The 23008-nt window shown below is 37.3% G+C and overlaps 3 protein-coding genes across 3 annotated transcripts; all 3 read right to left on the bottom strand.

Moving 5' to 3' along the window:
* Window positions 1–280: 280 nt before the first annotated feature.
* On the bottom strand, window positions 281–3720 carry LOC147279486 (uncharacterized). The gene is made up of 5 exons (XM_086251127.1): window positions 3376–3720; window positions 2706–3124; window positions 1304–2594; window positions 1056–1202; window positions 281–936 (listed from the first exon to the last, which is right to left on the bottom strand). The coding sequence occupies exons 2-5, from the start codon at window positions 2757–2759 to the stop codon at window positions 392–394; spliced, it is 2037 nt and encodes a 678-aa protein (XP_086107253.1). The 5' UTR covers window positions 2760–3124; window positions 3376–3720; the 3' UTR covers window positions 281–391.
* A 5385-nt stretch (window positions 3721–9105) lies between these two features.
* LOC147279485 (uncharacterized) lies at window positions 9106–10225 on the bottom strand. Its single transcript, XM_086251012.1, has one exon. It carries the CDS (start codon window positions 10210–10212, stop codon window positions 9106–9108), a length of 1107 nt encoding a protein of 368 aa, XP_086107138.1. The 5' UTR covers window positions 10213–10225.
* Window positions 10226–15188: 4963 nt separating this feature from the next.
* Window positions 15189–18717, bottom strand: LOC147279484 (uncharacterized). Its single transcript, XM_086251667.1, has 5 exons — window positions 18687–18717; window positions 17822–18219; window positions 16423–17710; window positions 16175–16321; window positions 15189–16055 (listed from the first exon to the last, which is right to left on the bottom strand). The coding sequence occupies exons 2-5, from the start codon at window positions 17873–17875 to the stop codon at window positions 15511–15513; spliced, it is 2034 nt and encodes a 677-aa protein (XP_086107793.1). The 5' UTR covers window positions 17876–18219; window positions 18687–18717; the 3' UTR covers window positions 15189–15510.
* Window positions 18718–23008: the final 4291 nt, after the last annotated feature.

Raw genomic sequence — 23008 nt, 5'->3', positions numbered from 1 at the left:
GGTACTAAATTGACACAAAATGAAACTTGAGGTACTTTTTTGCAAGTTTTCAAAGTTGGGGTACTAAGTTGAAACAACATGTAAAGTTGAGGTACTAAATTGTAATTTGTTTTTTTTTTTTTTTTATAAGATACATGTACTTTGTCAAAAAAAAAACATAAAAACTCTTTTTAAATTAATAAATATTCATTTATCAATAAATTATTCATTTATTGATTTTATTCATATATAAATAACTCCTTTAAAATAATAATTTTTCTTAGTCTATTAGTTTATAAGGATTTTACTGTAGTCTACAGACTTTTAAGAGAATGAAAACAACAGAGAAGGGACACCCACCTCAGAAATTTTGTGCCTAAAACTTCTTAAGGCCCCTAACATGGACAAGCATCTAATGGGATGAAGATGGGAGCGCAAGTGACCCTTTGGCTAGACTCTTTGACTTGCGAAAGCTTTTCTGGCCAACACTTGGACTGCTCTTGTGCCCTCGGGTGGGCATTGATGCATTCTTTCTTGGTGAAATGGAATCTTTTCTGGAATCTTGTGCCATTGGGCTAAGCTTCTTGCTTGCTTTTCTACGAGGATTCCATCCACCTTTCCCTAGTGCAGCTTTGGCTACACTATCTGTGACTGCCTCTCTTGCTCTCTGTGGATTGATGGTCTGCTTGTTCAGGTACGCTAGCTTTGGGAGGAGACCAGTAACTGCCTTGCGCAGCTGCTCATCACCGATGTTATTCTCAATTGGATTCCCTAACAGATTCAGAGCCTGCACTGAGTTGTAGTTAGCAACCAGCTGACCCAGTGCCTTTGTTGTTGTTATACTGTTGAAGCTCAGGTCCAAAACTGTTAGCTTCAATTGCCTGTGTAGACCCTCCACATCACTGATCTTGTTGCCAGCAAGATAGAGCTCCTTGATTAAGTTACAGTTTGATAACCCTGGCAACATTAAAATCCACAGTGTGTCAGTGACCATTTGGGATAATACATTTTACTGGGGGAAGCGTGTTTTCAAAGCTCAAATAGATGGTTGAGAAATTAGAATAATATGAGCTTACCACGTCCGATTCTACAGATGCGGTTGTAACTGAGATCAAGCACTCGTAGCCGGGTTAAATCTCTCAATCCTTCAATGGTGCTGATCTTGTTTTTGGACAGGTTGAGTGTGTGAAGGCTCTTTGGCAGCAATCCTGGAGTTATGTGGACTGCAAATTGAGAAGAACAAATGCCAAGAAATTTAGTTACCACTACTCAATATGTTCAAGTACTAACTTATACGGTTTATTTCTTTTCTGCTATAGCATACCTATGAAGTTGTTTGACAAATTGACAGATCGGAGACTGCAGAAGCATGACATGTTGGGGACAGCTTTTAAGCCAATATCAGAGAGGTGAGCCACTGTTGAGGAAGAATTTAGAGACTGGATCAAAGTATTGGCATGTAAAGTATCCTCATTGTCAGGGCCTCGAGTAAAGTATGGGCTTCTTGACGATGATCTACCAGTATCAGGAGTTTGAGGAGAGGGTGGGGTCTGTGGGAAGCCCACATTGTCATCTTCATTATCTAGAACCAAGGGTTGTCTTGTGAGGTCTTTCACCCACTCTTGCACTCTTGCAGATGAGGAGGCTTCTGCTGAGAAAGCAACCCACTGGTTCTGTGGCCATAAGCCAGAAGCTCCAATGTGAAAACCATCCCAGCTCTGGTTGTCATTTATGTTGTTCTGCCTTATGTTCAAAGATTCTCCAGTATATGATAGAGGTGATTCCATCTTCCCAAACTGCATAGCCCGGTTTGGTTCAAGCGTATCCGAAGAGTATCCACCTTGCTTATTCAAAGCAGCAATGGTGGAAGGTGTCTTTGGTTTTGCAGTCCATGCACTGTGCAGGTTCCTGTGGCTCCAAAGGAACAACTTCCACCACAACTTTCTACTTCTGGAAGGCAGAACTTGGCTTGAGGAATGCTTCTTCAGCATCACTTTATCAGCACTGAAATGGGTTATAACAGAATCAGGGCTGCCAGGATTAACATTCTTCCTCACACTTTCAGCCAATTCCTGTAATTCTTCGTAAGACTGAGACCTTGAAAGAGGCAACTTAGAGGGTATCTTATCAACAACATTATGAGTCTCCAAATTAGAGCATGACCGCTTAAGCTTTGGTGAACCCCAAAACTCTGGCTTCCCAATCCCTGGGTCACTAAGATGCCCACTTTGTACCCGAACAGCCCTACCATCTAAATCAGATCCACAGAGACCCATCTCCATCTTCCTTGATGGAGTATCTTCACTTGAAATGGCTTCATGAGCTGGATGATCAGAGTCATTACAGGTTCCCCTGACTAAGGGGGGGCTCTCTTCATGTTCATAGTCCCCTTCATAGGCTGCTTCACAACACCCAACAGGGCTTTTGGGGCTTGTTACCTTGCCACTAGGGGTAGGCTTCTTCTGAACACCATAAGGTATTAAGACCCCAAGAATTGCTGCTGGCTTCAACCCATCATCAACCTCCAAAGTTTTCACAGGCTTCTGTTGAAGCCTGACTCGCAGGGTTCTAATTGCCTTGTCCACTTCAACAGCTTTTGAACATTCATCATCTCCCTAAAAATTGAAAAACAGAAAAAGAGATTGAAAATGAGCAGATCACGAGGTTCAAGGAAAACCCAAATGCAAAATATCAAAATACAAGAAAGAAACCAAGTAGATTCTCACCTTAACCTTCTTCTTCCGGCAAACAATCACAGAGAAGCAACTGAACTTTGTCATTCTAATTATGATAACTCCGACTTAATCACCAATGAAGAGACCCAAACCAAGAACACTTCGTGTCTTTCAGTCTTTGATTTCCAGTTGGTTTCTTGGAAGTTGAGTTTACATACCCCAAAGGTCTGGTTATGAAAGCTGTACTTCTTGACAAGAGGAAATCAATCACATTGGTGTACTTGGATCAATTGTTAACCATAATCAACGGGAAGGCACCAAACCAGTGTTGATCGAGGCGAATCGAAACCAGGTTGAGGGCCAACGCCTGCTCCGGCTCGAGAAAATTGGTCTTGCTTGTCGGCCAGAGTTGTATCTGCAACAGCTTCTCTCTGGAAGCTTTGAGAAAAATGTGTTTGTTCAAACCTCCCCTGTTCAAAACCCACCAAAAAGGAATCAAACCCATTAGAGAGAACCTCCAAAACACCATTAAAGACAATCCCAAATTCCCAAGACTTGAACTTTTATGCAGAAAACAACAAGACCCATATCAGATAACACAATTGGCATGCAAATTTATAGCACACAACACGTGAAGATTGATATAGTGGGAACACAAATTTATGGCATAAACGAAAGAAAGACTACTTGTTGATAACTAGGCCATGCTAATAAGCCTTACCTGCCAGTTTGTCAAATAGAAACTGTGCCACTTAGATAGCTCCTCTTCTTCCCACAGCAATTGTTTTCAAGCCTCTTTTTCGATCACATAGAGTACCTATTCGCAATGTGAACGATAGAGAGGTGGTGGAGCTCAATGAACCCCACAACCTCCACAGAAGACCGACGAAAGTTGGACTCTCACCCTCTTCCTCTCTCTGGTCTAGCCCATTAGGGCCTAACCTTTTCTTTTGGAATGGAAAAGAGAATGAGGGCACTTGGGTCCTTAAATTTCAACCTGAAAAAACGCCTTCAAGGCCTTGTTTTGAACCGAAGAAAGAGGTGGTGGTGGTTGTGGTTGTGGTTGTGGTTGTGAACCAGGTGTTCGTTAAAACACACAAAGCTGGAAGACACTAGAAATAGGTGGGGGATGGACTAGGAAGTGGCGCAGAAGAAAAGACAGACGCGCATGTTACACGGTATCTCTAACTTGTCAGTTGTAACCTGCCATATAAAAATAAAAAATAAAAATCCTGCCATTTATTATAAAATAATAAAACTATATTATCTCCAAATAATATACTCATGAGTCATGACTCATGACTCATAATAGGGTCTTGGCCCTTGGGAGAATTATTCTTCCTATTTTCAATCATTCACTTAGTTTAGTGCCATGATAACCCAAAGAAAATTACCACAATAATTGAATGCACACATCACACACACACACACACACATATATATATATATATATACTTCACTCCTTACTCTACTATGGCCCAACGGACATTTGTAACTTGTGTGGACATTATTATTGTGGATGTGATCTAATCATAATTTAAGTTTTGGCTTATTGACGTAATTGTCATTTAAAAGATAGACTTTTTCGCACTTTGTTTTCTAAAACTTATAATGTATCACTTTACCACTAAATTTTAAATAATGTTATAAAATGCTTTATTTCGTTAAGTTCGTCAGCCCAATCTTTAGAAATGCTGGAATGGATGCCTTGACAAACTTGATGAAATTGCATTTTCAAAAAAATTTGAAGTTTGGGTGATCTAGTGATAAATTATAAGTTTTATGGGGCAAAGAGCAAAAAAGTATATATTTTGGGTGGCAATTGCATAAATAAACCTTAAATATTCTACATCTTAAACTAAAGGCAAGGTAGCACGAGTGCACGACTCAATAGAGAAATTATTGAATTCACCACTGTAATTACTAATTTATTGGCCGTTTTAAAGTACAAAACATATATTGATATATGAATTACGGTGCGAGAAAAATAGTAATAAATAAATAATTAAAAGGCATGTATTAGTGCGTACACCTGTAGAATAATCTCTAATTGTCTTAAGTTTTTTATTATTTGTAAGTAAATGTTGGAATGCAATTTTTAAAAATGGGTGTACATAATTAATGTGTATGAAAAAAATTGTACTGATCAAGATATCATTGAGTAAAAGCTCACCTTCTTAGCTTTTGAATATCTGTATTTATTTAGTAAAAGATTTATCGAGATCCCCAAGGGTTAAAATAAACCAACATACATGATACATCTATCTATTTCCCAAATACAATTACAAGTAAATCTAAAAATTATGATGAAAGTAGGAAGTTTGAGTTTTATATTTATACTTTTTTTTTTTTGGTCTATTATGTTTATCAATGTATGTGTTAATATAAAATGAAAAACATGAATATAAAAGGTGTATAGACCGTGACACATGAAAGCTTTACTCCCTTAAGTTGTGCCGTTGTGGTTAGAGGAGGAGTGGTACAACTGTACAAGTGTACAACGTACACAAGAGATTTTGATTTCTTTTTGGGGGGGTCAGAGTTCGTACAGATGATTAGGACAGCATATTGGTAGTTAGTTGGTTGTATAGGGGCTTATGTCCCTGCCACGTAGCCAATAGCTCATTATATAATCGTACCCATCACCGTGCAAGTGGATGCAAGTTTGATGAGAAGCACTTACCCGCAACGCAGGTATGCACCTGCTATCCCCTTCCCCCTTCTCTCTCTCTTTTTCTCATTGAGATAACACCTATTTTTATAACAGGGAAGTAAGTTATTGTTGGGATAACACCTATTTCTACAACAGGTGTTATCCCTATAACAGGGAGGTAAGTTATTGTTGGGATAACACCTATTTCTGTAACAGGGAGGTAAGTTATTGTCAAGTTTGATACCTTTTAATATATCCATTGCATTCTTTACAATCTCACTCACTTAAGTCACCCCTTACGTGTTCCACATTCATTCCCCTTCTTACTTGCTCCAATATTATATATCAACAACAATACTTGCTCCAATCTCTGTTGGAGAAACTCCTCCAATCTCCTTTTATTAGTTTGTTTGTTTGTTTTTTTTTATTTTTTTCATTCAAATTATGAACTCAATTTTATGATAAAAAAATACATACTTTTGTGAGAGGAGGTCGGAGGTGTAAGAGGTTGGAGGTGTAAGAGAATGTGAAGTGTTATCTAATATTAAAAAATTATAGTCTTAGATAAACTTATGAGTCTTGGACGCCAATTAATTTTGACTTAAATGCTCTAATTTTCTTTTAAAGTATTAAAGTAAGTTAATCAACGTGTGTTTTTGAATCAAGCATCCAGTTGGTTTACGCTTTTTCTTGTTTTTGGCCTCCAAATGGAAATTTCTCTTTGTAATAGGACATATTTTGCTCATTTCCAGCAAAGACAAAAGTTTCAGGACATTTCTTAAGTCATTGGAAATTCCTTTGTGGGTTTTGGAATGAGGACTAAAAGATCGTCTAAATTAAAGCTTTTGGTTCTATTTTTTTTGTTTTTTCTAGATAAGCACCCTGATGCCTGCTGCTGCCTGCAAGAAATCTATCAAACAGGATGTTAGTTTGATTCTACTACGTCATTTTAGGCTTTCATCTAAATTTAAGAAAAACGCTACATGTCTCAACTTACAAAACGATATCCTTTTAAATAGAAGTGAGAATGAGTAAGTTTTTACCGACAACCGATCCAAAACCAACCCGACTATGAGAGTCGGTTGCAGCTAATAACCGACCCACAACAGTCGGTTCGGTTGTCAGTTTTAAAAATAGGTGAAAGTCGGACAACCGACCGACCCATGCAGCTAACTTTGGGAGAAGCCCCTCCTCCACAAACGTAGTCTATCATCTCATAATGGCCACAACACTTGGGTGCCCTCAAGAAGTCCCACTGCCATCGAGGGTCAGAAGGCCCAACAACCACAGGGTGTCGAACATTCAAGCCTTCCAGCGCAGCGACATCGACGGCTTCACGAAGCGGATGGCCTCAAGTAAGGCCTTGCAGGACGCGTGGCAGATCGCCAACGACGAATTTGAGGGCTTGATTTTCGAGGCCAAGAAGACCGCCTAGCGCTTGAATCGCCGCTACGCCCTCTCACACCACTTTGAGTCCGTCGCTCGATCCGCCGCTGCTTGAGCGCGCGAAAACAATAGAGAGCTCGAGATTGGATTGCGTTGGCGCGCCTTTACCATCGATTTCAGCAGAAATTGGCCTAGGGTTTGCTCTCGACCCAAATTGACCATTCAATGAAAGCCCCAGGCTCAGCTCAATCTCCTCAAAAGTCAAAATCTTGGCTTGGCTCAGGAGTGAGTGAACTTTGAATGGGGTTGAGTATTTGTTGGCCAAGGGGCTGCTCCTTTGGTTTTCAAGTCGTCGATGGTTGTTCTGAGGTGCTTGAAGCCTTGAACAATGTGCTTGGTGGGATGTCCTTTGCTGAGTTGGGAAAAAAAAAAAAAATCAAGTCGGGTGAAACATAGCTGACCCAACATCAACCAACAAAAGTCAGTTGCCTAATTATCAACCGACCCACACAGTCGGTTCGGTTGTTGGTTTTTAAAATTTACCAAAAACATTAGCAAAAGATCTTATCTCCTATTAGGGCCAGTTTGATATTGGTATTACTGTAAGGAAAAATAGTTGTGAAATAAAATAGCTGTGAAGTAAAGTCAACTTTAAAGTAAAGCAGTTGAGTGTTTGGTAAACATTAATGTGTTTGGTAAATATTAATGTAAAAGTGTTGTGAGTGTAAAAAACAGTATCAAAATGTTTGGTAAATATTAATGTAAAAGTCTGTGTATAATTATTAAAATGGATATGATGCTAAAAATGTCTTCCACTTATTTGTTTGGTAAAAATAAAATATTTTTTTACTTGTTTTTAAAATTTGTGGCTACAAATTTTTATTAGCATTAATTTTTTTAAGAACAACATTATTAAATAAGTATGCCTATTATTTTTTTAGGTATATTATAATTTTAATCGTACAAATAAAATATCATAATTAATTATCTCAATATAAAATATAACTAATAATGGACATATTTTTTAATTTAAAATAAACAAATAAAAATTATAGAAATTAATAAGGGTATTATGGGTAAAATAAAATATTCATTGTTGTTACGATTCAATGCAGCTTTCAAAAACACTTAGAAACCCGCTTTCTGTTTTTGTTGTGAGGAGTTGAGAATTGTGGAAAAAAGCAGTTTTTAATTTTTTACCAAACACCAAAATTACTGTAGGTGATTGAGATTTGTCATCCACAGCAATTTTTGAGTACTCCACCACAATCTCAAACGGGGCCTTAATATCATGCGTACTTAATGTCAATTTCTATACCTTCACTGAAAATTGTCTACATTAATAACTGGAATGGATTCCATCTTTTATACAGACCCTGAAAACTATCTAGCTGTGTTAATAATCCTGAGTTAATTTCATTTTCTGTGCCTACCCTTATATTGGACAAGCATATATTATGTTCTTAAACCCTTACTTCACCAAATTGTATCTGCAGCAACATATATTAACCAAATTGTATCTGCAGCAACATTAAGTCATCACCAACAATAAACACAATATCAGCAAATGATCTTATTTTCTGTAAATAATCCTGAGTTAATATCATTTTATATACCTTCACTGATCGAAAACTAACACCTGCATTAATAATCCTGAATTAATTTCATCTTTTATATATACGTACCTACCCCTGAAAACTATCTGGCTCTGTTAATAATCCTGAATTAATTTCATTTTCTATGCCACCCTCATTTTCTACGCAAGTTGTATACTAGTATCTGCAGCAACACTAAGTCATCATCACCGTTTACAATTCATCAATTGGGTTGAGATGGTAAGGGTTTTAATTTAATTTAGAAATGTGAAAGCAAATCTTACTGCGTATATATGCCTATCTTTTGAGACCATATGATATGAGCTTGATTCAAACTGAGTTTTCATGACCATGACAGGCACATGCATGATCATGCAGCACACTCATGCCATCCATGTATCAATTGGTCCCTTTATTTTCCTGGTTATAGTAAAGGAATAAAATTTCGGGTTTCGAGGAAATTTCGATGAAAATTTCGATGGAAATTTCGACGAAAATTTCGATGGAAATTTCGACGGAAATTTCGAAGATTTTTAAATTTCGACAAAAATTCGACGGAAACGATGGAAATTATTATCAAAATACGAAAATTTTGAATGAAACTTCACCATATGTTTATTTAACATATTATCTACTACATTGATAAAAAACATTGAAAAAAACCAAATTATATGGTAGGTTTCATGTGATATGTGATGAATATAATGCGCGCTAGAGGCAAATACTGTTAAAAAAATGCTTCACTAATTAATAATTACTTCAATAACACCTCAATTTTATTTTTACTATAATATTGCCACATGAATTACAAAAGTAATCAATACCACATAGAGTTTTTAGGAGGTTCAAAATTTCCGGTGTCTTCAGTATCATCATGTCCAGAGTAGGTGTAATGTGAAGAATAATCATCCCAAGATACTTCTCCAGCATAATTTTGCATGTAATTGCCAACATGCCAACCATATGGATCAGGAACCTGTTGTGGTTGAATTTGCCCATAAGCATACTCATTTGAAGAGTTTGTCTCTTGTTGTGCCAATGAGTTACTATCAGACTCAACCAAGTAAGGCATATGTGGTGGGTAGAATATTGGAGGGTTTTGCCCATAATTGTAATTGTCACTTCCTACCCCCATAGAGCCAAAAGTGGTGGATAATGAATCCTCTTCTTCTTGTGCCAAACTCTCATGACCTCTTTGTCTGCGACTATAGTCTTTTCCTATGGCACCAATTCCTGGTCCGGCACGCCTACTCCCATGATCCTCATCTTGTGTTGCATGTGTGTAGTGTGCTTCGGCAGAAAATGGGCTCATATACTCTTGAGAATGTCCAGTGACATCTTCATTTCCACCACCACCACCACCACTACCTCTACCACCACCACTACCTCTACCTCCACTGTTGGTAGGAGTGCCCGATCTTGTGCTAGAGTTGCCTGATCGAGAAGGATTAGTGGGAACTGGCTCAGTACGATGTGTCGACTTTGGTTGCATAAGTTCATTCAAACTTGTAGTAGGGCTCACCTTCTCATTTAGAACTCTGTCCACATTGATACCTTCTTGACGTGCTTGAGCTGTAATATCAGGGTCTGGATTGCCTGCATCATCATCTAAATGGAGGGGCCTAATCCACTGATAAAGCTGGTTTTCCTCCACATCATCATCCCCTATAGCAGCATCATATATATCCAGCGGATCATATTCATCAACGCGATCCTCCTCTGCTTTCTTGTCTCGAAGTGCAAGCCTCATATTATAGTAGCAATATACCATTTTTTCTAACCTACTATATGAGAGCCTGTTTCGTTGTTTGGTGTGTATGAGTGCGAAAGTGCTCCAGTTTCTTTCACAAGCTGATGATGACGCCGTTTGTGATAAAACTTTGATGGCTAACTTCCTCACAGTAGGCGCATCACTCCCATACATGATCCACCATTCACTTGAAATGAAAAATTTGTTTGTGTAAGTGTAACTATAAAAATAAATAATTAAGTTAATCTAACTAATACAAGTAAGATGTATACTCACTAGGAGACATTCGTGATCTAGCGGCCTTTGCAGCTCGCTCTCCGAACATTTTCCGAGCATCTTTAAAATATGTTAACTAGATACAAATACAATACAAATTATACAATATCAATCAAATAAATAATTTAAGACAATCAAATTCTATAAAGTATTAATATTTTTCGTAAGGATTCTTATGGGCCTTATGGCAAATTATTTTTTACCTCATTTCCAAATTGGCCAACTTCTGGTGAATAGGGATCTAATTTGGAGAATACGTTGTGCACAGCCCGAATAAGTTCACCATCATCTCCAACGCCAGGTCTATATTGATAGCGAGGATTCAAATAATAGGCTGCAATCATGCATCAAGTAAATATAGAAATATATAATTAGTAATTTAGTTCATTAATTGAAAGTTAAATCAATTAAAAAAATGCGGAACCAAAAAAACAAATAAATTATCGGGTTACCTGCTGCGTGCAAATCGTGTTGTAACGTTTTAAATCATCGATCGTTGATGATTTTTATTACCCACCGTGCACCCTGTTTTTTTTCTAGTTCTTCCTTTACGACACGCATCAACTCATAAATTGATCCCATTGTAGGATACACTTCTGTGTTGACAATACGTAAAACTACGTAGAGAGGTTCAAATAGACCGCACACCTTATGCACCTGTTGCCAAAAAGAGTGATCAAGAACTATATTTTCAACCGTGATGCCTGCATCTGAACGCCGGAAATTGCTACAACCCCAATCATCACTGGTGAACAATTGCTTCAGCCCCATCATCTTACCATACAAACTATCCAATGCAATATAGTTTGTAGCAAGTCGGGTGGCACCAGGACGAACAATATCTCCCTTCGTGATCTCTCGCATCTTTGCCAACAACCAGTTATGGTTGTAAATATAATTCGTGATCATTCTGGCTTTTTTAATCACATTAGCAACTTGCTCTTTCTTCCCCATCTCTTCAAACATTAGATCAATGCAATGTGCTGCACACGACGTCCAGTACACATTGTATTTGTTCATTAACTTCTTACCTGCTTTGACAAATGCGGAACCATTGTCGGTCATAACTTGAACAACATTCTCCTCTCCAACCTCCGTGATTACATTCTTCAATAGCCCATAAATATATTTATGATCCTTTATGCAATCTGAAGAATCAACGGACTTAAGGAATACCGACTTCCCTCTTGAGTAGGCCATGAAGTTTATGATAGACAGTTTGGTTGGACCTGTCCAACCATCGCACATGATTGTGCAACCACAAGTTGCCCAATCGGCCTTCAATTTGTTTACATGCTCTTGCATTTCTTGAAACTCCTGGTCCAAAAATCCGGTGCGTATTTGATAGGGTGTTGGAGGTTCCATTCCTACTTCTGCCTGTTGACATCCTATCACCAAATTTTTGAAATGATGAGATGCTGCTTTTGAAGGAGGAACATTTTCATATATGAAGAACTTGTTGATCAAGCGTTGCATCCCATCTTTGATTGACCCTCCGGAAAAGAGATTTTTAACACTCTTTTAGCGTGCTTGAGCTGCCTTGTACAAGTTTGGTGCTACTGGAGGTGTTGGTCGTGATTCCTTCATGCTTGATCCTCTTCGCATCCGTGCACCACTACTAGACCCAGAACCTTGTCCCCTGTTTGGGACTTTATGTAAGTGTTCCCTCTCCCATTCTGCTGCTCTAGAGGCTCGAAGTACAGCTCGAAATTCTCTTCGCTCTTGAGGCCCCATATCATCATTATGATCCTCATCATCATCATCCTCATCATCATCACTCAGCTCAATCTGATCTTGTCCTCAAACCTCTTCTCTGAGCTCTTCCATCCTTTGTATTTTTTTGCTTTTTTGGTGTTGTTTGTGTTGCATCCCTGCAATGATGAATTGTTTCACTTCTGATAGGACACTATTGCATCGCTGCACATTGTGTCCAGGATCCATACCACTAAGGTGGTATTTCAAGCGTGTCACTCCAGCACCCTTCATTACAAGGCCACAATATTTGCATATTGAACCTTGTCTGCCACCCGGTAGTGGATCGACATGATCCCAAGCTGGATCACGTGATCTCCCTCCACTGGCCATTGAATCCTAAATTCCTAATAACAAAAATACATACATAATAACACATAACAATAACAATAACAATTATATTCCATATTAATATCATATCAGTATATCACCAAGAAATTAATATCATATTAGTTATTAACTTATTACTAATTAGTAATTTCATATCATATTCATATTAGTATATTACCAATTAGAAATTCCATATTTTCATATTACTAATTTGTAATTTCATATTATATCACCAATTTCATTTCCATATTACTAATTTCATATTAATTATTAATTTATTACCAACTCCATATTAATTTTACTAATTTTAAATTACCAATTCGGCAATTCCATACATGATACATATTAGATACTATTAACAAATCATACAAATTCCATATTAATTATTAACAAATCATACCAATTCCAATTTCATAATCATATCATATCACCACTTTCAACTTCCATATCAATATTTATATATCATACAAATTACACAAATCATACAAATCAAATTCAACCTAAAATTAAACAATCAATTCCAAAATTATACGATTAAAGATTCAAAATTAACCCAAAATCATACACTTATACAAATCAAAATCAACCCAAAATTATACAATTAATTCCAAATCTATATAAATCAACCCAAGATCAATATAATTTATCTTACATAAATCAACCAAAGATCAATATAATTTACATGTAAACCCAAAATATGATATTGATCAATTGATGTTAGATAATATTTAAAAGTGGGTAAATGATATACTCAACCTCATACATACAGATATACTCATATACATCAATACATGATACATTAATTTAGACATTTACACTGTTAGTCTATAAGTCTATTAGACAGTTTAGAGTTTAGAACTTTAGATTAGTCTATTAGACTATTACTCACAGTCACGGGTTGATGGCAGTATGGCACTTCGGCGACTTCGCATAAACTGATTTCAGGGGGGGTTAAGAGAGAGAAACACGCCGGGGGCTTCGAGGTGGCCGGAACGGCGCTGCAAGCCGAGAACGGCGCCGAGAAGATAGCGACGCCCAAGAACGGCGCTGCAAGCCGAGAAGATGGAGGAGAGAGGCGAGAGAGAGAGAAGAGACAGAGAGAAAAGACAGACCCGAGAAGACGAAGGAGAAAGGAGGCGCTGCAAATCGGGTTTCAGATCGATGGAGGTGTGCGCCGACGACTATGCAGGTGAGATTGTGAGGCTGGGTATTTAAGGGAGTGAGGGAGTGAGGGAAATTTGGTGCGCTGGGTAGCCTGGGTATTTGAGGGAAATTTCGTCGAAGTTTCCCTAAATTTCGATGAAATTCAAGCGAAATTTCGTGGAAATTTTTCTCAAATTCAAAAAAATTTGCATTTAGGGTATCCGAAATTTCACCGAAATTTACCGAAATTCAGTCGAATTGGTGTTAAAATTTTGGACCCCAAAAAAAACGAAATTTTCGGCGAAAACTTCGAAATTTAAACCCTTGGTTATAGTTGACAGAGTCATCATATCTCCAAATTAACTATTGCCTAGTTAAGACCTAATTAATGAGGTATACCTAGCTAGCTACTACTTTATATCAATCAGTAACAGGGCAAGCATGCCACTCTCAATGTGAGGAGTCATCATCACATATAGTAATATATAAGGCTATAAATAAGGTGGGTTAATTAAGGTACGTGGATGCCTCATAGATGCCTCCAAAAGATAAGGAAGTCCACTCTGATTTAGACTCAGTGGATTCAAGTGTGAGTGACATTAAGGCTTCATCCATCTACTTTTCCAATAAAAACATTTTATATTGAAAAATGAAAATTATGTATACTTGTACCCAAATTTTTGTGAATACTAAGCAAATTTCACATTGTCAATTTTACTTTATATCAGTCAGTAATAAGGCAAACATATATGCCAATGTGAGGAGTCATGATCCCATATAGTCATATATAATGCTATAAATAAGAAGGTGGGTTACGGTGGATGCCTCGTGCCTCCAAAAGATAAGGAAGTCAATTAGACTCAGTGGATTCAAGTGTGAGTGACATTAAGGCCACTCTCAATTAATACTCACTTCATCCATCTACTTTTCCACTAAAAACATTTTATATTGAAAATTAAGTATACTTGCACGGTTGCACCCAAGTTTTTGTGCATACTAAGCAAATTTCACATTGTCAATTTTACCCAATAAAAGCATTGTTTTGGGTTCATTATTTATTATTTACTATTTCTCTTCCTTGTCCATGAAAATATCTCTTGAAATTAATTTTTATTCTCATTTTATCTCCTTAAAGTTAAATTTTTTCACTTTGTCTCATAAACTTTACAAATGACTTCTTCTGTCAATTTCATCTATTAATTCGTTAAAAAAAGTTGACGTGGCGCCACTACGTGGATGAGCATTTTGGTAATTTCCTAAAAGAAGAAAAAAACAAACTAAAAGAGAAAAAAAAAGGGGAGGAGCAGACCCTCCCCACCCCCACCCCGAGCCTCCCTCCCTGCGCCGGCCACCCCTCTCTCTTTCTCTCTTTTTCTTCTCTCTTTCTCTCTCTCTCTCTCTCTACTTGGCTTCAGATTTCTTGCATAAAAGCTCACATAGAAATGAACCAAAAAGCTCTCATATTTCTTGCATAAAAACAATGGATTGAATGGCTTCCAGATCAGAAGGGGGTGAGGAGGCTTCAATGGCTTTAACGACTTCCAGCAGAGAGTGAGAGAGAGAGAGAGATAGAGAAAAAAATAGAGAGAGAAAGAGAAAAATAGATGTGGGGTCGCCGGCATGGGGGTCGCCGCCGATAGGGGGTATTCGCCGGCAAGAGGGTCGTTGCCGGCGCGAGCAGTGAGGTGGGTTGGGGGTGGGGATGGAGGCTCGAGGTGCTCCTCCCCCCTTTTTTCTTTTTTTCTTCTTTAGTTTGGTTTTTTAAATGTTTTCTTTTTTCTGATGTGGCGCCCATTTGGTGTGTTGTCAGTCCCACTCACCCATCCACGTAAACTAATGGATGATGTTGATGGAAGAAGTCACTCGTACATGACAGTTGGAATATCATGTGCCTAAAACAACAGAGAAGGGACACCCACCTCAGAAATTTTATGCCTAAAACTTCTTAAGGCCCCTAACATGGACAAGCATCTAATGGGATGAAGATGGGAGCGCAAGTGACCCTTTGGCTAGACTCTTTGACTTGCGAAAGCTTTTCTGGCCAACACTTGGACTGCTCTTGTGCCCTCGGGTGGGCATTGATGCATTTTTTCTTGGTGAAATGGAATCTTTTCTGGAATCTTGTGCCATTGGGCTAAGCTTCTTGCTTGCTTTTCTACGAGGATTCCTTCCACCCTTCCCTAGTGCAGCTTTGGCTACACTATCTGTGACTGCCTCTCTTGCTCTCTGTGGCTTGATGGTCTGCTTGTTCAGGTACGCTAGCTTTGGGAGGAGACCAGTAACTACCTTGCGCAGCTGCTCATCACCGATGTTATTCTCAATTGGATTCCCTAACAGATTCAGAGCCTGCACTGAGTTGTAGTTAGCAACCAGCTGACCCAGTGCCTTTGTTGTTGTTATACTGTTGAAGCTCAGGTCCAAAACTGTTAGCTTCAATTGCCTGTGTAGACCCTCCACATCACTGATCTTGTTGCCAGCAAGATAGAGCTCCTTGATTAAGTTACAGTTTGATAACCCTGGCAACATTAAAATCCACAGTGTGTCAGTGACCATTTGGGATAATACATTTTACTGGGGGAAGCGTGTTTTCAAAGCTCAAATAGATGGTTGAGAAATTAGAATAATATGAGCTTACCACGTCCGATTCTACAGATGCGGTTGTAACTGAGATCAAGCACTCGTAGCCGGGTTAAATCTCTCAATCCTTCAATGGTGCTGATCTTGTTTTTGGACAGGTTGAGTGTGTGAAGGCTCTTTGGCAGCAATCCTGGAGTTATGTGGACTGCAAATTGAGAAGAACAAATGCCAAGAAATTTAGTTACCACTACTCAATATGTTCAAGTACTAACTTATACGGTTTATTTCTTTTCTGCTATAGCATACCTATGAAGTTGTCTGACAAATTGACAGATCGGAGACTGCAGAAGCATGACATGTTGGGGACAGCTTTTAAGCCAATATCAGAGACGTGAGCCACTGTTGAGGAAGAATTTAGAGACTGGATCAAAGTATTGGCATGTAAAGTATCCTCATTGTCAGGGCCTCGAGTAAAGTATGGGCTTCTTGACGATGATCTACCAGTATCAGGAGTTTGAGGAGAGGGTGGGGTCTGTGGGAAGCCCACATTGTCATCTTCATTATCTAGAACCAAGGGTTGTCTTGTGAGGTCTTTCACCCACTCTTGCACTCTTGCAGATGAGGAGGCTTCTGCTGAGAAAGCAACCCACTGGTTCTGTGGCCATAAGCCAGAAGCTCCAATGTGAAAACCATCCCAGCTCTGGTTGTCATTTATGTTGTTCTGCCTTATGTTCAAAGATTCTCCAGTATATGATAGAGGTGATTCCATCTTCCCAAACTGCATAGCCCGGTTTGGTTCAAGCGTATCCGAAGAGTATCCACCTTGCTTATTCAAAGCAGCAATGGTGGAAGGTGTCTTTGGTTTTGCAGTCCATGCACTGTGCAGGTTCCTGTGGCTCCAAAGGAACAACTTCCACCACAACTTTCTACTTCTGGAAGGCAGAACTTGGCTTGAGGAATGCTTCTTCAGCATCACTTTATCAGCACTGAAATGGGTTATAACAGAATCAGGGCTGCCAGGATTAACATTCTTCCTCACACTTTCAGCCAATTCCTGTAATTCTTCGTAAGACTGAGACCTTGAAAGAGGCAACTTAGAGGGTATCTTATCAACAACATTATGAGTCTCCAAATTAGAGCATGACCGCTTAAGCTTTGGTGAACCCCAAAACTCTGGCTTCCCAATCCCTGGGTCACTAAGATGCCCACTTTGTACCCGAACAGCCCTACCATCTAAATCAGATCCACAGAGACCCATCTCCATCTTCCTTGATGGAGTATCTTCACTTGAAATGGCTTCATGAGCTGGATGATCAGAGTCATTACAGGTTCCCCTGACTAAGGGGGGGCTCTCTTCATGTTCATAGTCCCCTTCATAGGCTGCTTCACAACACCCAACAGGGCTTTTGGGGCTTGTTACCTTGCCACTAGGGGTAGTCTTCTTGTGAACACCATAAGGTATTAAGACCCCAAGAGTTGCTGCTGGCTTCAACCCATCAACCTCCAAAGTTTTCACTGGCTTCAGTTGAAACCTGACTCGCAGGGTTCTAATTGCCTTCTCCACTTCAACAGCTTTTGAAGATTCATCATCTCCCTAAAAATTGAAAAACAGAAAAAGAGATTGAAAATGAGCAGATCACGATGTTCAAGGAAAACCCAAATGCAAAATATCAAAATACAAGAAAGAAACCGAGTAGATTCTCACCTTAACCTTCTTCTTCCGGCGAACAATCACAGAGAAGCAACTGAACTTTGTCATTCAAATTATGATAACTCCGAATCACCAATGAAGAGACCCAAACCAAGAACACTTCGTGTCTTTCAGTCTTTGATTTCCAGTTGGTTTCTTGGAAGTTGAGTTTACATACCCCAAAGGTCTGGTTATGGAAGCTGTACTTCTTGACAAGAGGAAATCAATCACATTGGTGTACTTGGATCAATTGTTAACCATAATCATCGGGAAGGTACCAGACCAGTGTTGATTGAGGCGAATCGAAACCAGGTTGAGGGCCAGAAAACTGAGGGCCAACGCCTGCTCCGGCTCGAGAAAATTGGTCTTGCTTGTCGGCCAGAATTGTATCTGCAACAGCTTCTCTCTGGAAGCTTTGAGAAAAATGTGCTTGTTCAAAACCCATCAAAAAGGAATCAAACCCATTAGAGAGAACCTCCAAAACACCATTAAAGACAATCCCAAATTCCCAAGACTTGAACTTTTATGCAGAAAACAACAAGACCCATATCAGATATCGCAATTGGCATGCAAATTTATAGCACACAAAACGTGAAGATTGATATAGTAGGAACAAATTTATGGCATAAACGAGAGAAAGACTACTCGTTGATAACTATGCCATGCTAATAAGCCTAGCTTGAAAGCTTGAAAGAAATTGAGAGAAAAATTAATAACTGCCTCTGTTGAATATTGACTTAATGAGAGAGAAAACTGTACAGTACGATGCTTTATACTAAAACTATCACCAACAGAATACAAGGCCATGGCTAATTACATAACTAACTAATAGAAACAAAACACGTGTAAACAACTAACTCTTAAGTCTAACATAGCTTACCTGCCAGTTTGTTAACGAGAAACTGTGCCACTCAGATAGCTCCTCTTCTTCCCACAGAAATTGTTTTCAAGCCTCTAGCTTTTTCGATCACATAGACTACCTATTCGCAATGTGAACGAGAGAGAGGTGGCGGTGGTGGCGGTGGTGGCGCGCAATGAACCCCACAACCTCTACAGAAGACTGACGAAAGTTGGACTCTCACCCTCTTCCTCTCTCTGGTCTAGCCTACTAGGGCCTAACCTTTTCTTTTTGGAATGGAAAAGAGAGTGAGGGCACTTGGGTCTTTAAATTTCAGCCATAAAAAAACGCCTTCAAGGCCTTGTTTTGAACCGAAGAAAGAGGTGGTGGTGGTTGTGGTTGTGAACCAGGTGTTCGTTAAAACACACAAGCTGGAAGACACTATTTATAGTTGGGGGATGGACAAGGAAGAGGCGCACAAGAAAAGACAGAGATGCGCATGTTACACGGTATCTCTAACATGTAACCTGCCATATAAAAATAAAAAATAAAAACCCTGCCATTTATTATATGACGGTCGTATTCAATTAGAATTTTAAATGATTTTGATAGAATTGAAAAGTGTAAAGGTATTTAATTAAAATTTTTAAAAAATTTATAAAAATTTGGTGGTATTCAATTAAGACTTCTAAAAAGTATATGATATTTAAAAAATCATTTACTTTATTAAATGATAGATTTTAATAGACTTTTATGAATTTTAGAGTGTAAATTATATTATATCAAAGTCAATAAATCTCTGACGTTCTCCTTACAGATTTCAAAGAATTTCAAATATTTAAAAACTATTAAAAAAGTGGTATTTATATTTTTTTCATGAATGACGGTAAATCCCCTAATTTTATTTCTTTACCCACCTTTTAATTTATTTTTTCAAATTATTATATCCTCTTATATTAATTTTTTTTTTTTGCTAGTCGTCATATTTCGTTTTATTGAGAACAACATATAAAGACGGTTTTATTAAGAACAACATATAAAGATGCTGCCATAGATAAGAGTGTTGCATTGTTCATTGTTCATGGAAGAACCGTACGTACATGGTAGAACTAGAGTCCAAAAATTGCATTAAAAAAATAAATATATATATATATGGGTAATGCTGGAGTGCCCTAATAATTTATATCATAATTGTGCCCTAATTATATTTATAATAACAAGGTATTGCCACAAAGACTATTTTAACCCTTCTTAAAATCTTGCAAGTTCTATCATTTTTTCTATTTTAATTCTATTCTTTTTTTTTTTCCACTCAAATATCAAACGGTTGAAATTTCTTAACCAAAGATCAATGGTCATTCTTTTTTTAATATAAAAGATTATTGATAACTTGCCATCAAAGCACCTCCCATCCGATCAATGGTGTTTGCAGAGTAAACAAAATTGCCAACAACATGTATTTGGTCTCTCTTCTTCTTCACTTTGCAGATTAGCAATGGTGCCCAAAATCAATCAAAATTGAGGGACCTCGACCTCTCATGATTTCCTCCCACGGCATTAATTATGAATCACTCTCACAACACAAAATCAATAGTCTATCTTAGATTTGATTAAACTCCCAAATACCACCACACAGTCCCTGTACGTCTTCCACCATAGGCACCAAACAGCCCTCATAAATTGAGATAAACCCAGGCCCTCTCTTTCGTCGTCCATCCAAAAAACTCACCATTCCTTCCAAACTTCACTCAGATAAAGAGAGGCAAATAGGCAAAAGAAATATAGCTTCTCTTAACATCAACATCGTAGACGGATTGGTGGCTAAACGAGGATGTGAAGATTTTTTTTTTTCTTAAAAGAATGACCATTGAATTATTTTTAATGTAGTTTAATTAATAGCAATTTCAGTTATTAATTTAGGTAGGATAAAATAGTCTTTTAACAATAATAATGTGGCAAATAAGTAGTGATGTGTGTAAAATAATTTTGCCACGTCAGATTAGGGCACATAATCTTGTGTCATAATAATAGGGCACACAATCTTTTCCCTATATATATAACCCATTAGTGAAGCCATTTTTTTTTTAAAGAAACCCACCACTGCAACTTGAAATAGGGACACAAAACACAAAGACAAGGAGGAAGGAAAATGTTGTAATGTCAATATGTAGATCTAACAACATCATTTGGCAAGTAAAAAGATTATTTATATGCTTGAGAATCATGAAATAATATGATAAATATATGGAGTAATGTCCCACATCGAAAAACTAAGACTTATAAGCACATATGCTAAGCCTTAGTTTTCCGATGTGGGACATTGCTCCACATTACTCTCAACACGCCCCCGCACGTGGCGAGATTTTTGAGCCTTATACGTGAACAAATTGTATTGGATGACGTGGAAGCAAGTGTGGCCGTTGGGCCTTACACGCGAATAACCAAGCTCTGATACCATGATAGAATTAGAGCATCCAACCCAAAACCAATTGGCAATGGGTGGAGAGGCCCAAGACTTATAAGCACATATGCTAAGCCTTAGTTTTTCGATGTGAGACATTGCTCCACATTACTCTCAACACTTACCACATTTTTATACCACAATTTCATACCATCTTACATGACATTCATATATTGGACACTAAAAGTTAAAAAATAAAACCTAAAAAAGAAAAAGGAAATACCCTTCCAATGAAGTAATGACACATCAGGTGAGATACAAATATGAGAAAAAAAATGTGGAACAATTAGCATTATTGATAATTGAATGCACACATATATATATATATACTTCACTCATTACTCTACTATGGCCCAACGAACATTTGTAATTTGTATAGATATTATTATTGTGGATGTGATCTAATTATAATTTAATTAAGTTTTGGGTTGTCATATGAAAGATAGACTTTTTCGCACTTTGTTTTCTAGAACTTATAATGTATCACTTTACCACCAAATTTTACATAATGTTATAAAATGCTTTATTTCATTAAGTTCGTCAGCCTAGTCGTTAGAAATGCTGGAATGGATACCTTGACAAACTTGATGAAATTGCATTTTCAAAAAAAATTTAAGTTTGGGTGATCTTGTTATAAATTATAAGTTTCATGAGGCAAAGTGCAAAAAAATCTATCTTTTGGGTGGCAATCGCAAAAATAAGCCTTAAGTATTCTACATCTTAAACTAAAGGCAAGGTAGCACAAGTGCACCACTCAATATAGAAATTCTTGAATCCACCACTACAACTATTAATTTATTGGTTGTTTTAAATTACAAAACATATATTTATATATAAAGTACGTGCGAACAAAATAGTAATAAATAAATAATGAAAGGACATGTATTAGTGCGTACACCTGTAGAATAATCTCTAATTGTCTTAAGTTAAGTAAATGTTGGAATACAATTTTTTTAATTATTGTGTATGAAACAATTGTACTGATCAAGATATCATTGAGTAAAAGCTCACCTTCTTAGCTTTAATTTGAATATCTGTATTTATTTAGTAGAAGATTTATCGAGATCCCCAAGAGTTAAAATAAAGGTTTGTTGACTTTAAGTACCAAATTGTAATGTTTTTTCATTTTAACTACCAAAACGTTTATGTCATTTCACTTTAGATACAAAATTTCAGTTTAGGTACTAACTTTAAAAAATATGGTTATACCGAGCTGGTTATACTATCACCTTAAGTTAGTATCACTTTAGATACTAATTTTAAAAAACATGGTTATACCAAACTGTGATTGTTTAACAATCATAACTTTTTTATTAATTTATTGTTTTTTCAATATTTGCAAGGCTTAAACTTTAATGTTTAGTCTATGGATTATATGGATTATAGGACTTCATCCCCCCAAGCTTAAATAAAAAACATTAAATTCTTATAAATTTTGAATTTTTATGAATTTGAAATAGTCACAATTGTATAACAAACCAGTTTGTGACCTAATTTAAAATGTTTTGTTCTAGGTTAGTATCTAAACTAAAAAGAAAATTAATGTTTTACTATTTTACTGAAAAATTATTAATATTTGATATTTAATCATAAATTTTTATTAAAATAAACCAACATACATCTATCTATTTCCCAAATACAATTACAAGTAAATCTAAGAATTATGATCAAAGTAGGAAGTTTGAGTTTTATGTTTATATATATATATTTTTTGGTCTATTATGTTTATCAATGTATGTGTTATAAAATGAAAAACATGAATATAAAAGGTGTATAGACCGTGACACATGAAAGCTGTAGTTAGAGGAGGAATGGTACTAAGTGTACAACGTACAAAGAGGGCTTTTTTTGGGGGGTCAGAGTTCGTACACACGTTTAGGACAGCATATTGGTAGTTAGTTGG

Source organism: Dryas octopetala, chromosome 7 (genome assembly GCF_963921425.1).
Source record: "Dryas octopetala chromosome 7, drDryOcto1.1, whole genome shotgun sequence".
NCBI classification, from domain to species: Eukaryota; Viridiplantae; Streptophyta; class Magnoliopsida; order Rosales; family Rosaceae; genus Dryas; species Dryas octopetala.
This window is presented reverse-complemented; position numbering and strand designations above follow the sequence as displayed.

Coding starts and splice junctions, on each gene's coding strand:
- LOC147279486 (XM_086251127.1), bottom strand. CDS start 2,759: ATGACAAAGTTCAGTTGCTTCTCTGTGATTGTTTGCCGGAAGAAGAAG. Junction 2,595..2,705: donor GCCGGAAGAAGAAGGTTAAG/GTGAGAATCTAC, acceptor TTCAATTTTTAG/GGAGATGATGAATGTTCAAA. Junction 937..1,055: donor CATCTGTAGAATCGGACGTG/GTAAGCTCATAT, acceptor TAATGTTGCCAG/GGTTATCAAACTGTAACTTA.
- LOC147279485 (XM_086251012.1), bottom strand. CDS start 10,212: ATGTATGGGAGTGATGCGCCTACTGTGAGGAAGTTAGCCATCAAAGTT.
- LOC147279484 (XM_086251667.1), bottom strand. CDS start 17,875: ATGACAAAGTTCAGTTGCTTCTCTGTGATTGTTCGCCGGAAGAAGAAG. Junction 16,322..16,422: donor TTTGTCAGACAACTTCATAG/GTATGCTATAGC, acceptor CTCAATTTGCAG/TCCACATAACTCCAGGATTG. Junction 16,056..16,174: donor CATCTGTAGAATCGGACGTG/GTAAGCTCATAT, acceptor TAATGTTGCCAG/GGTTATCAAACTGTAACTTA.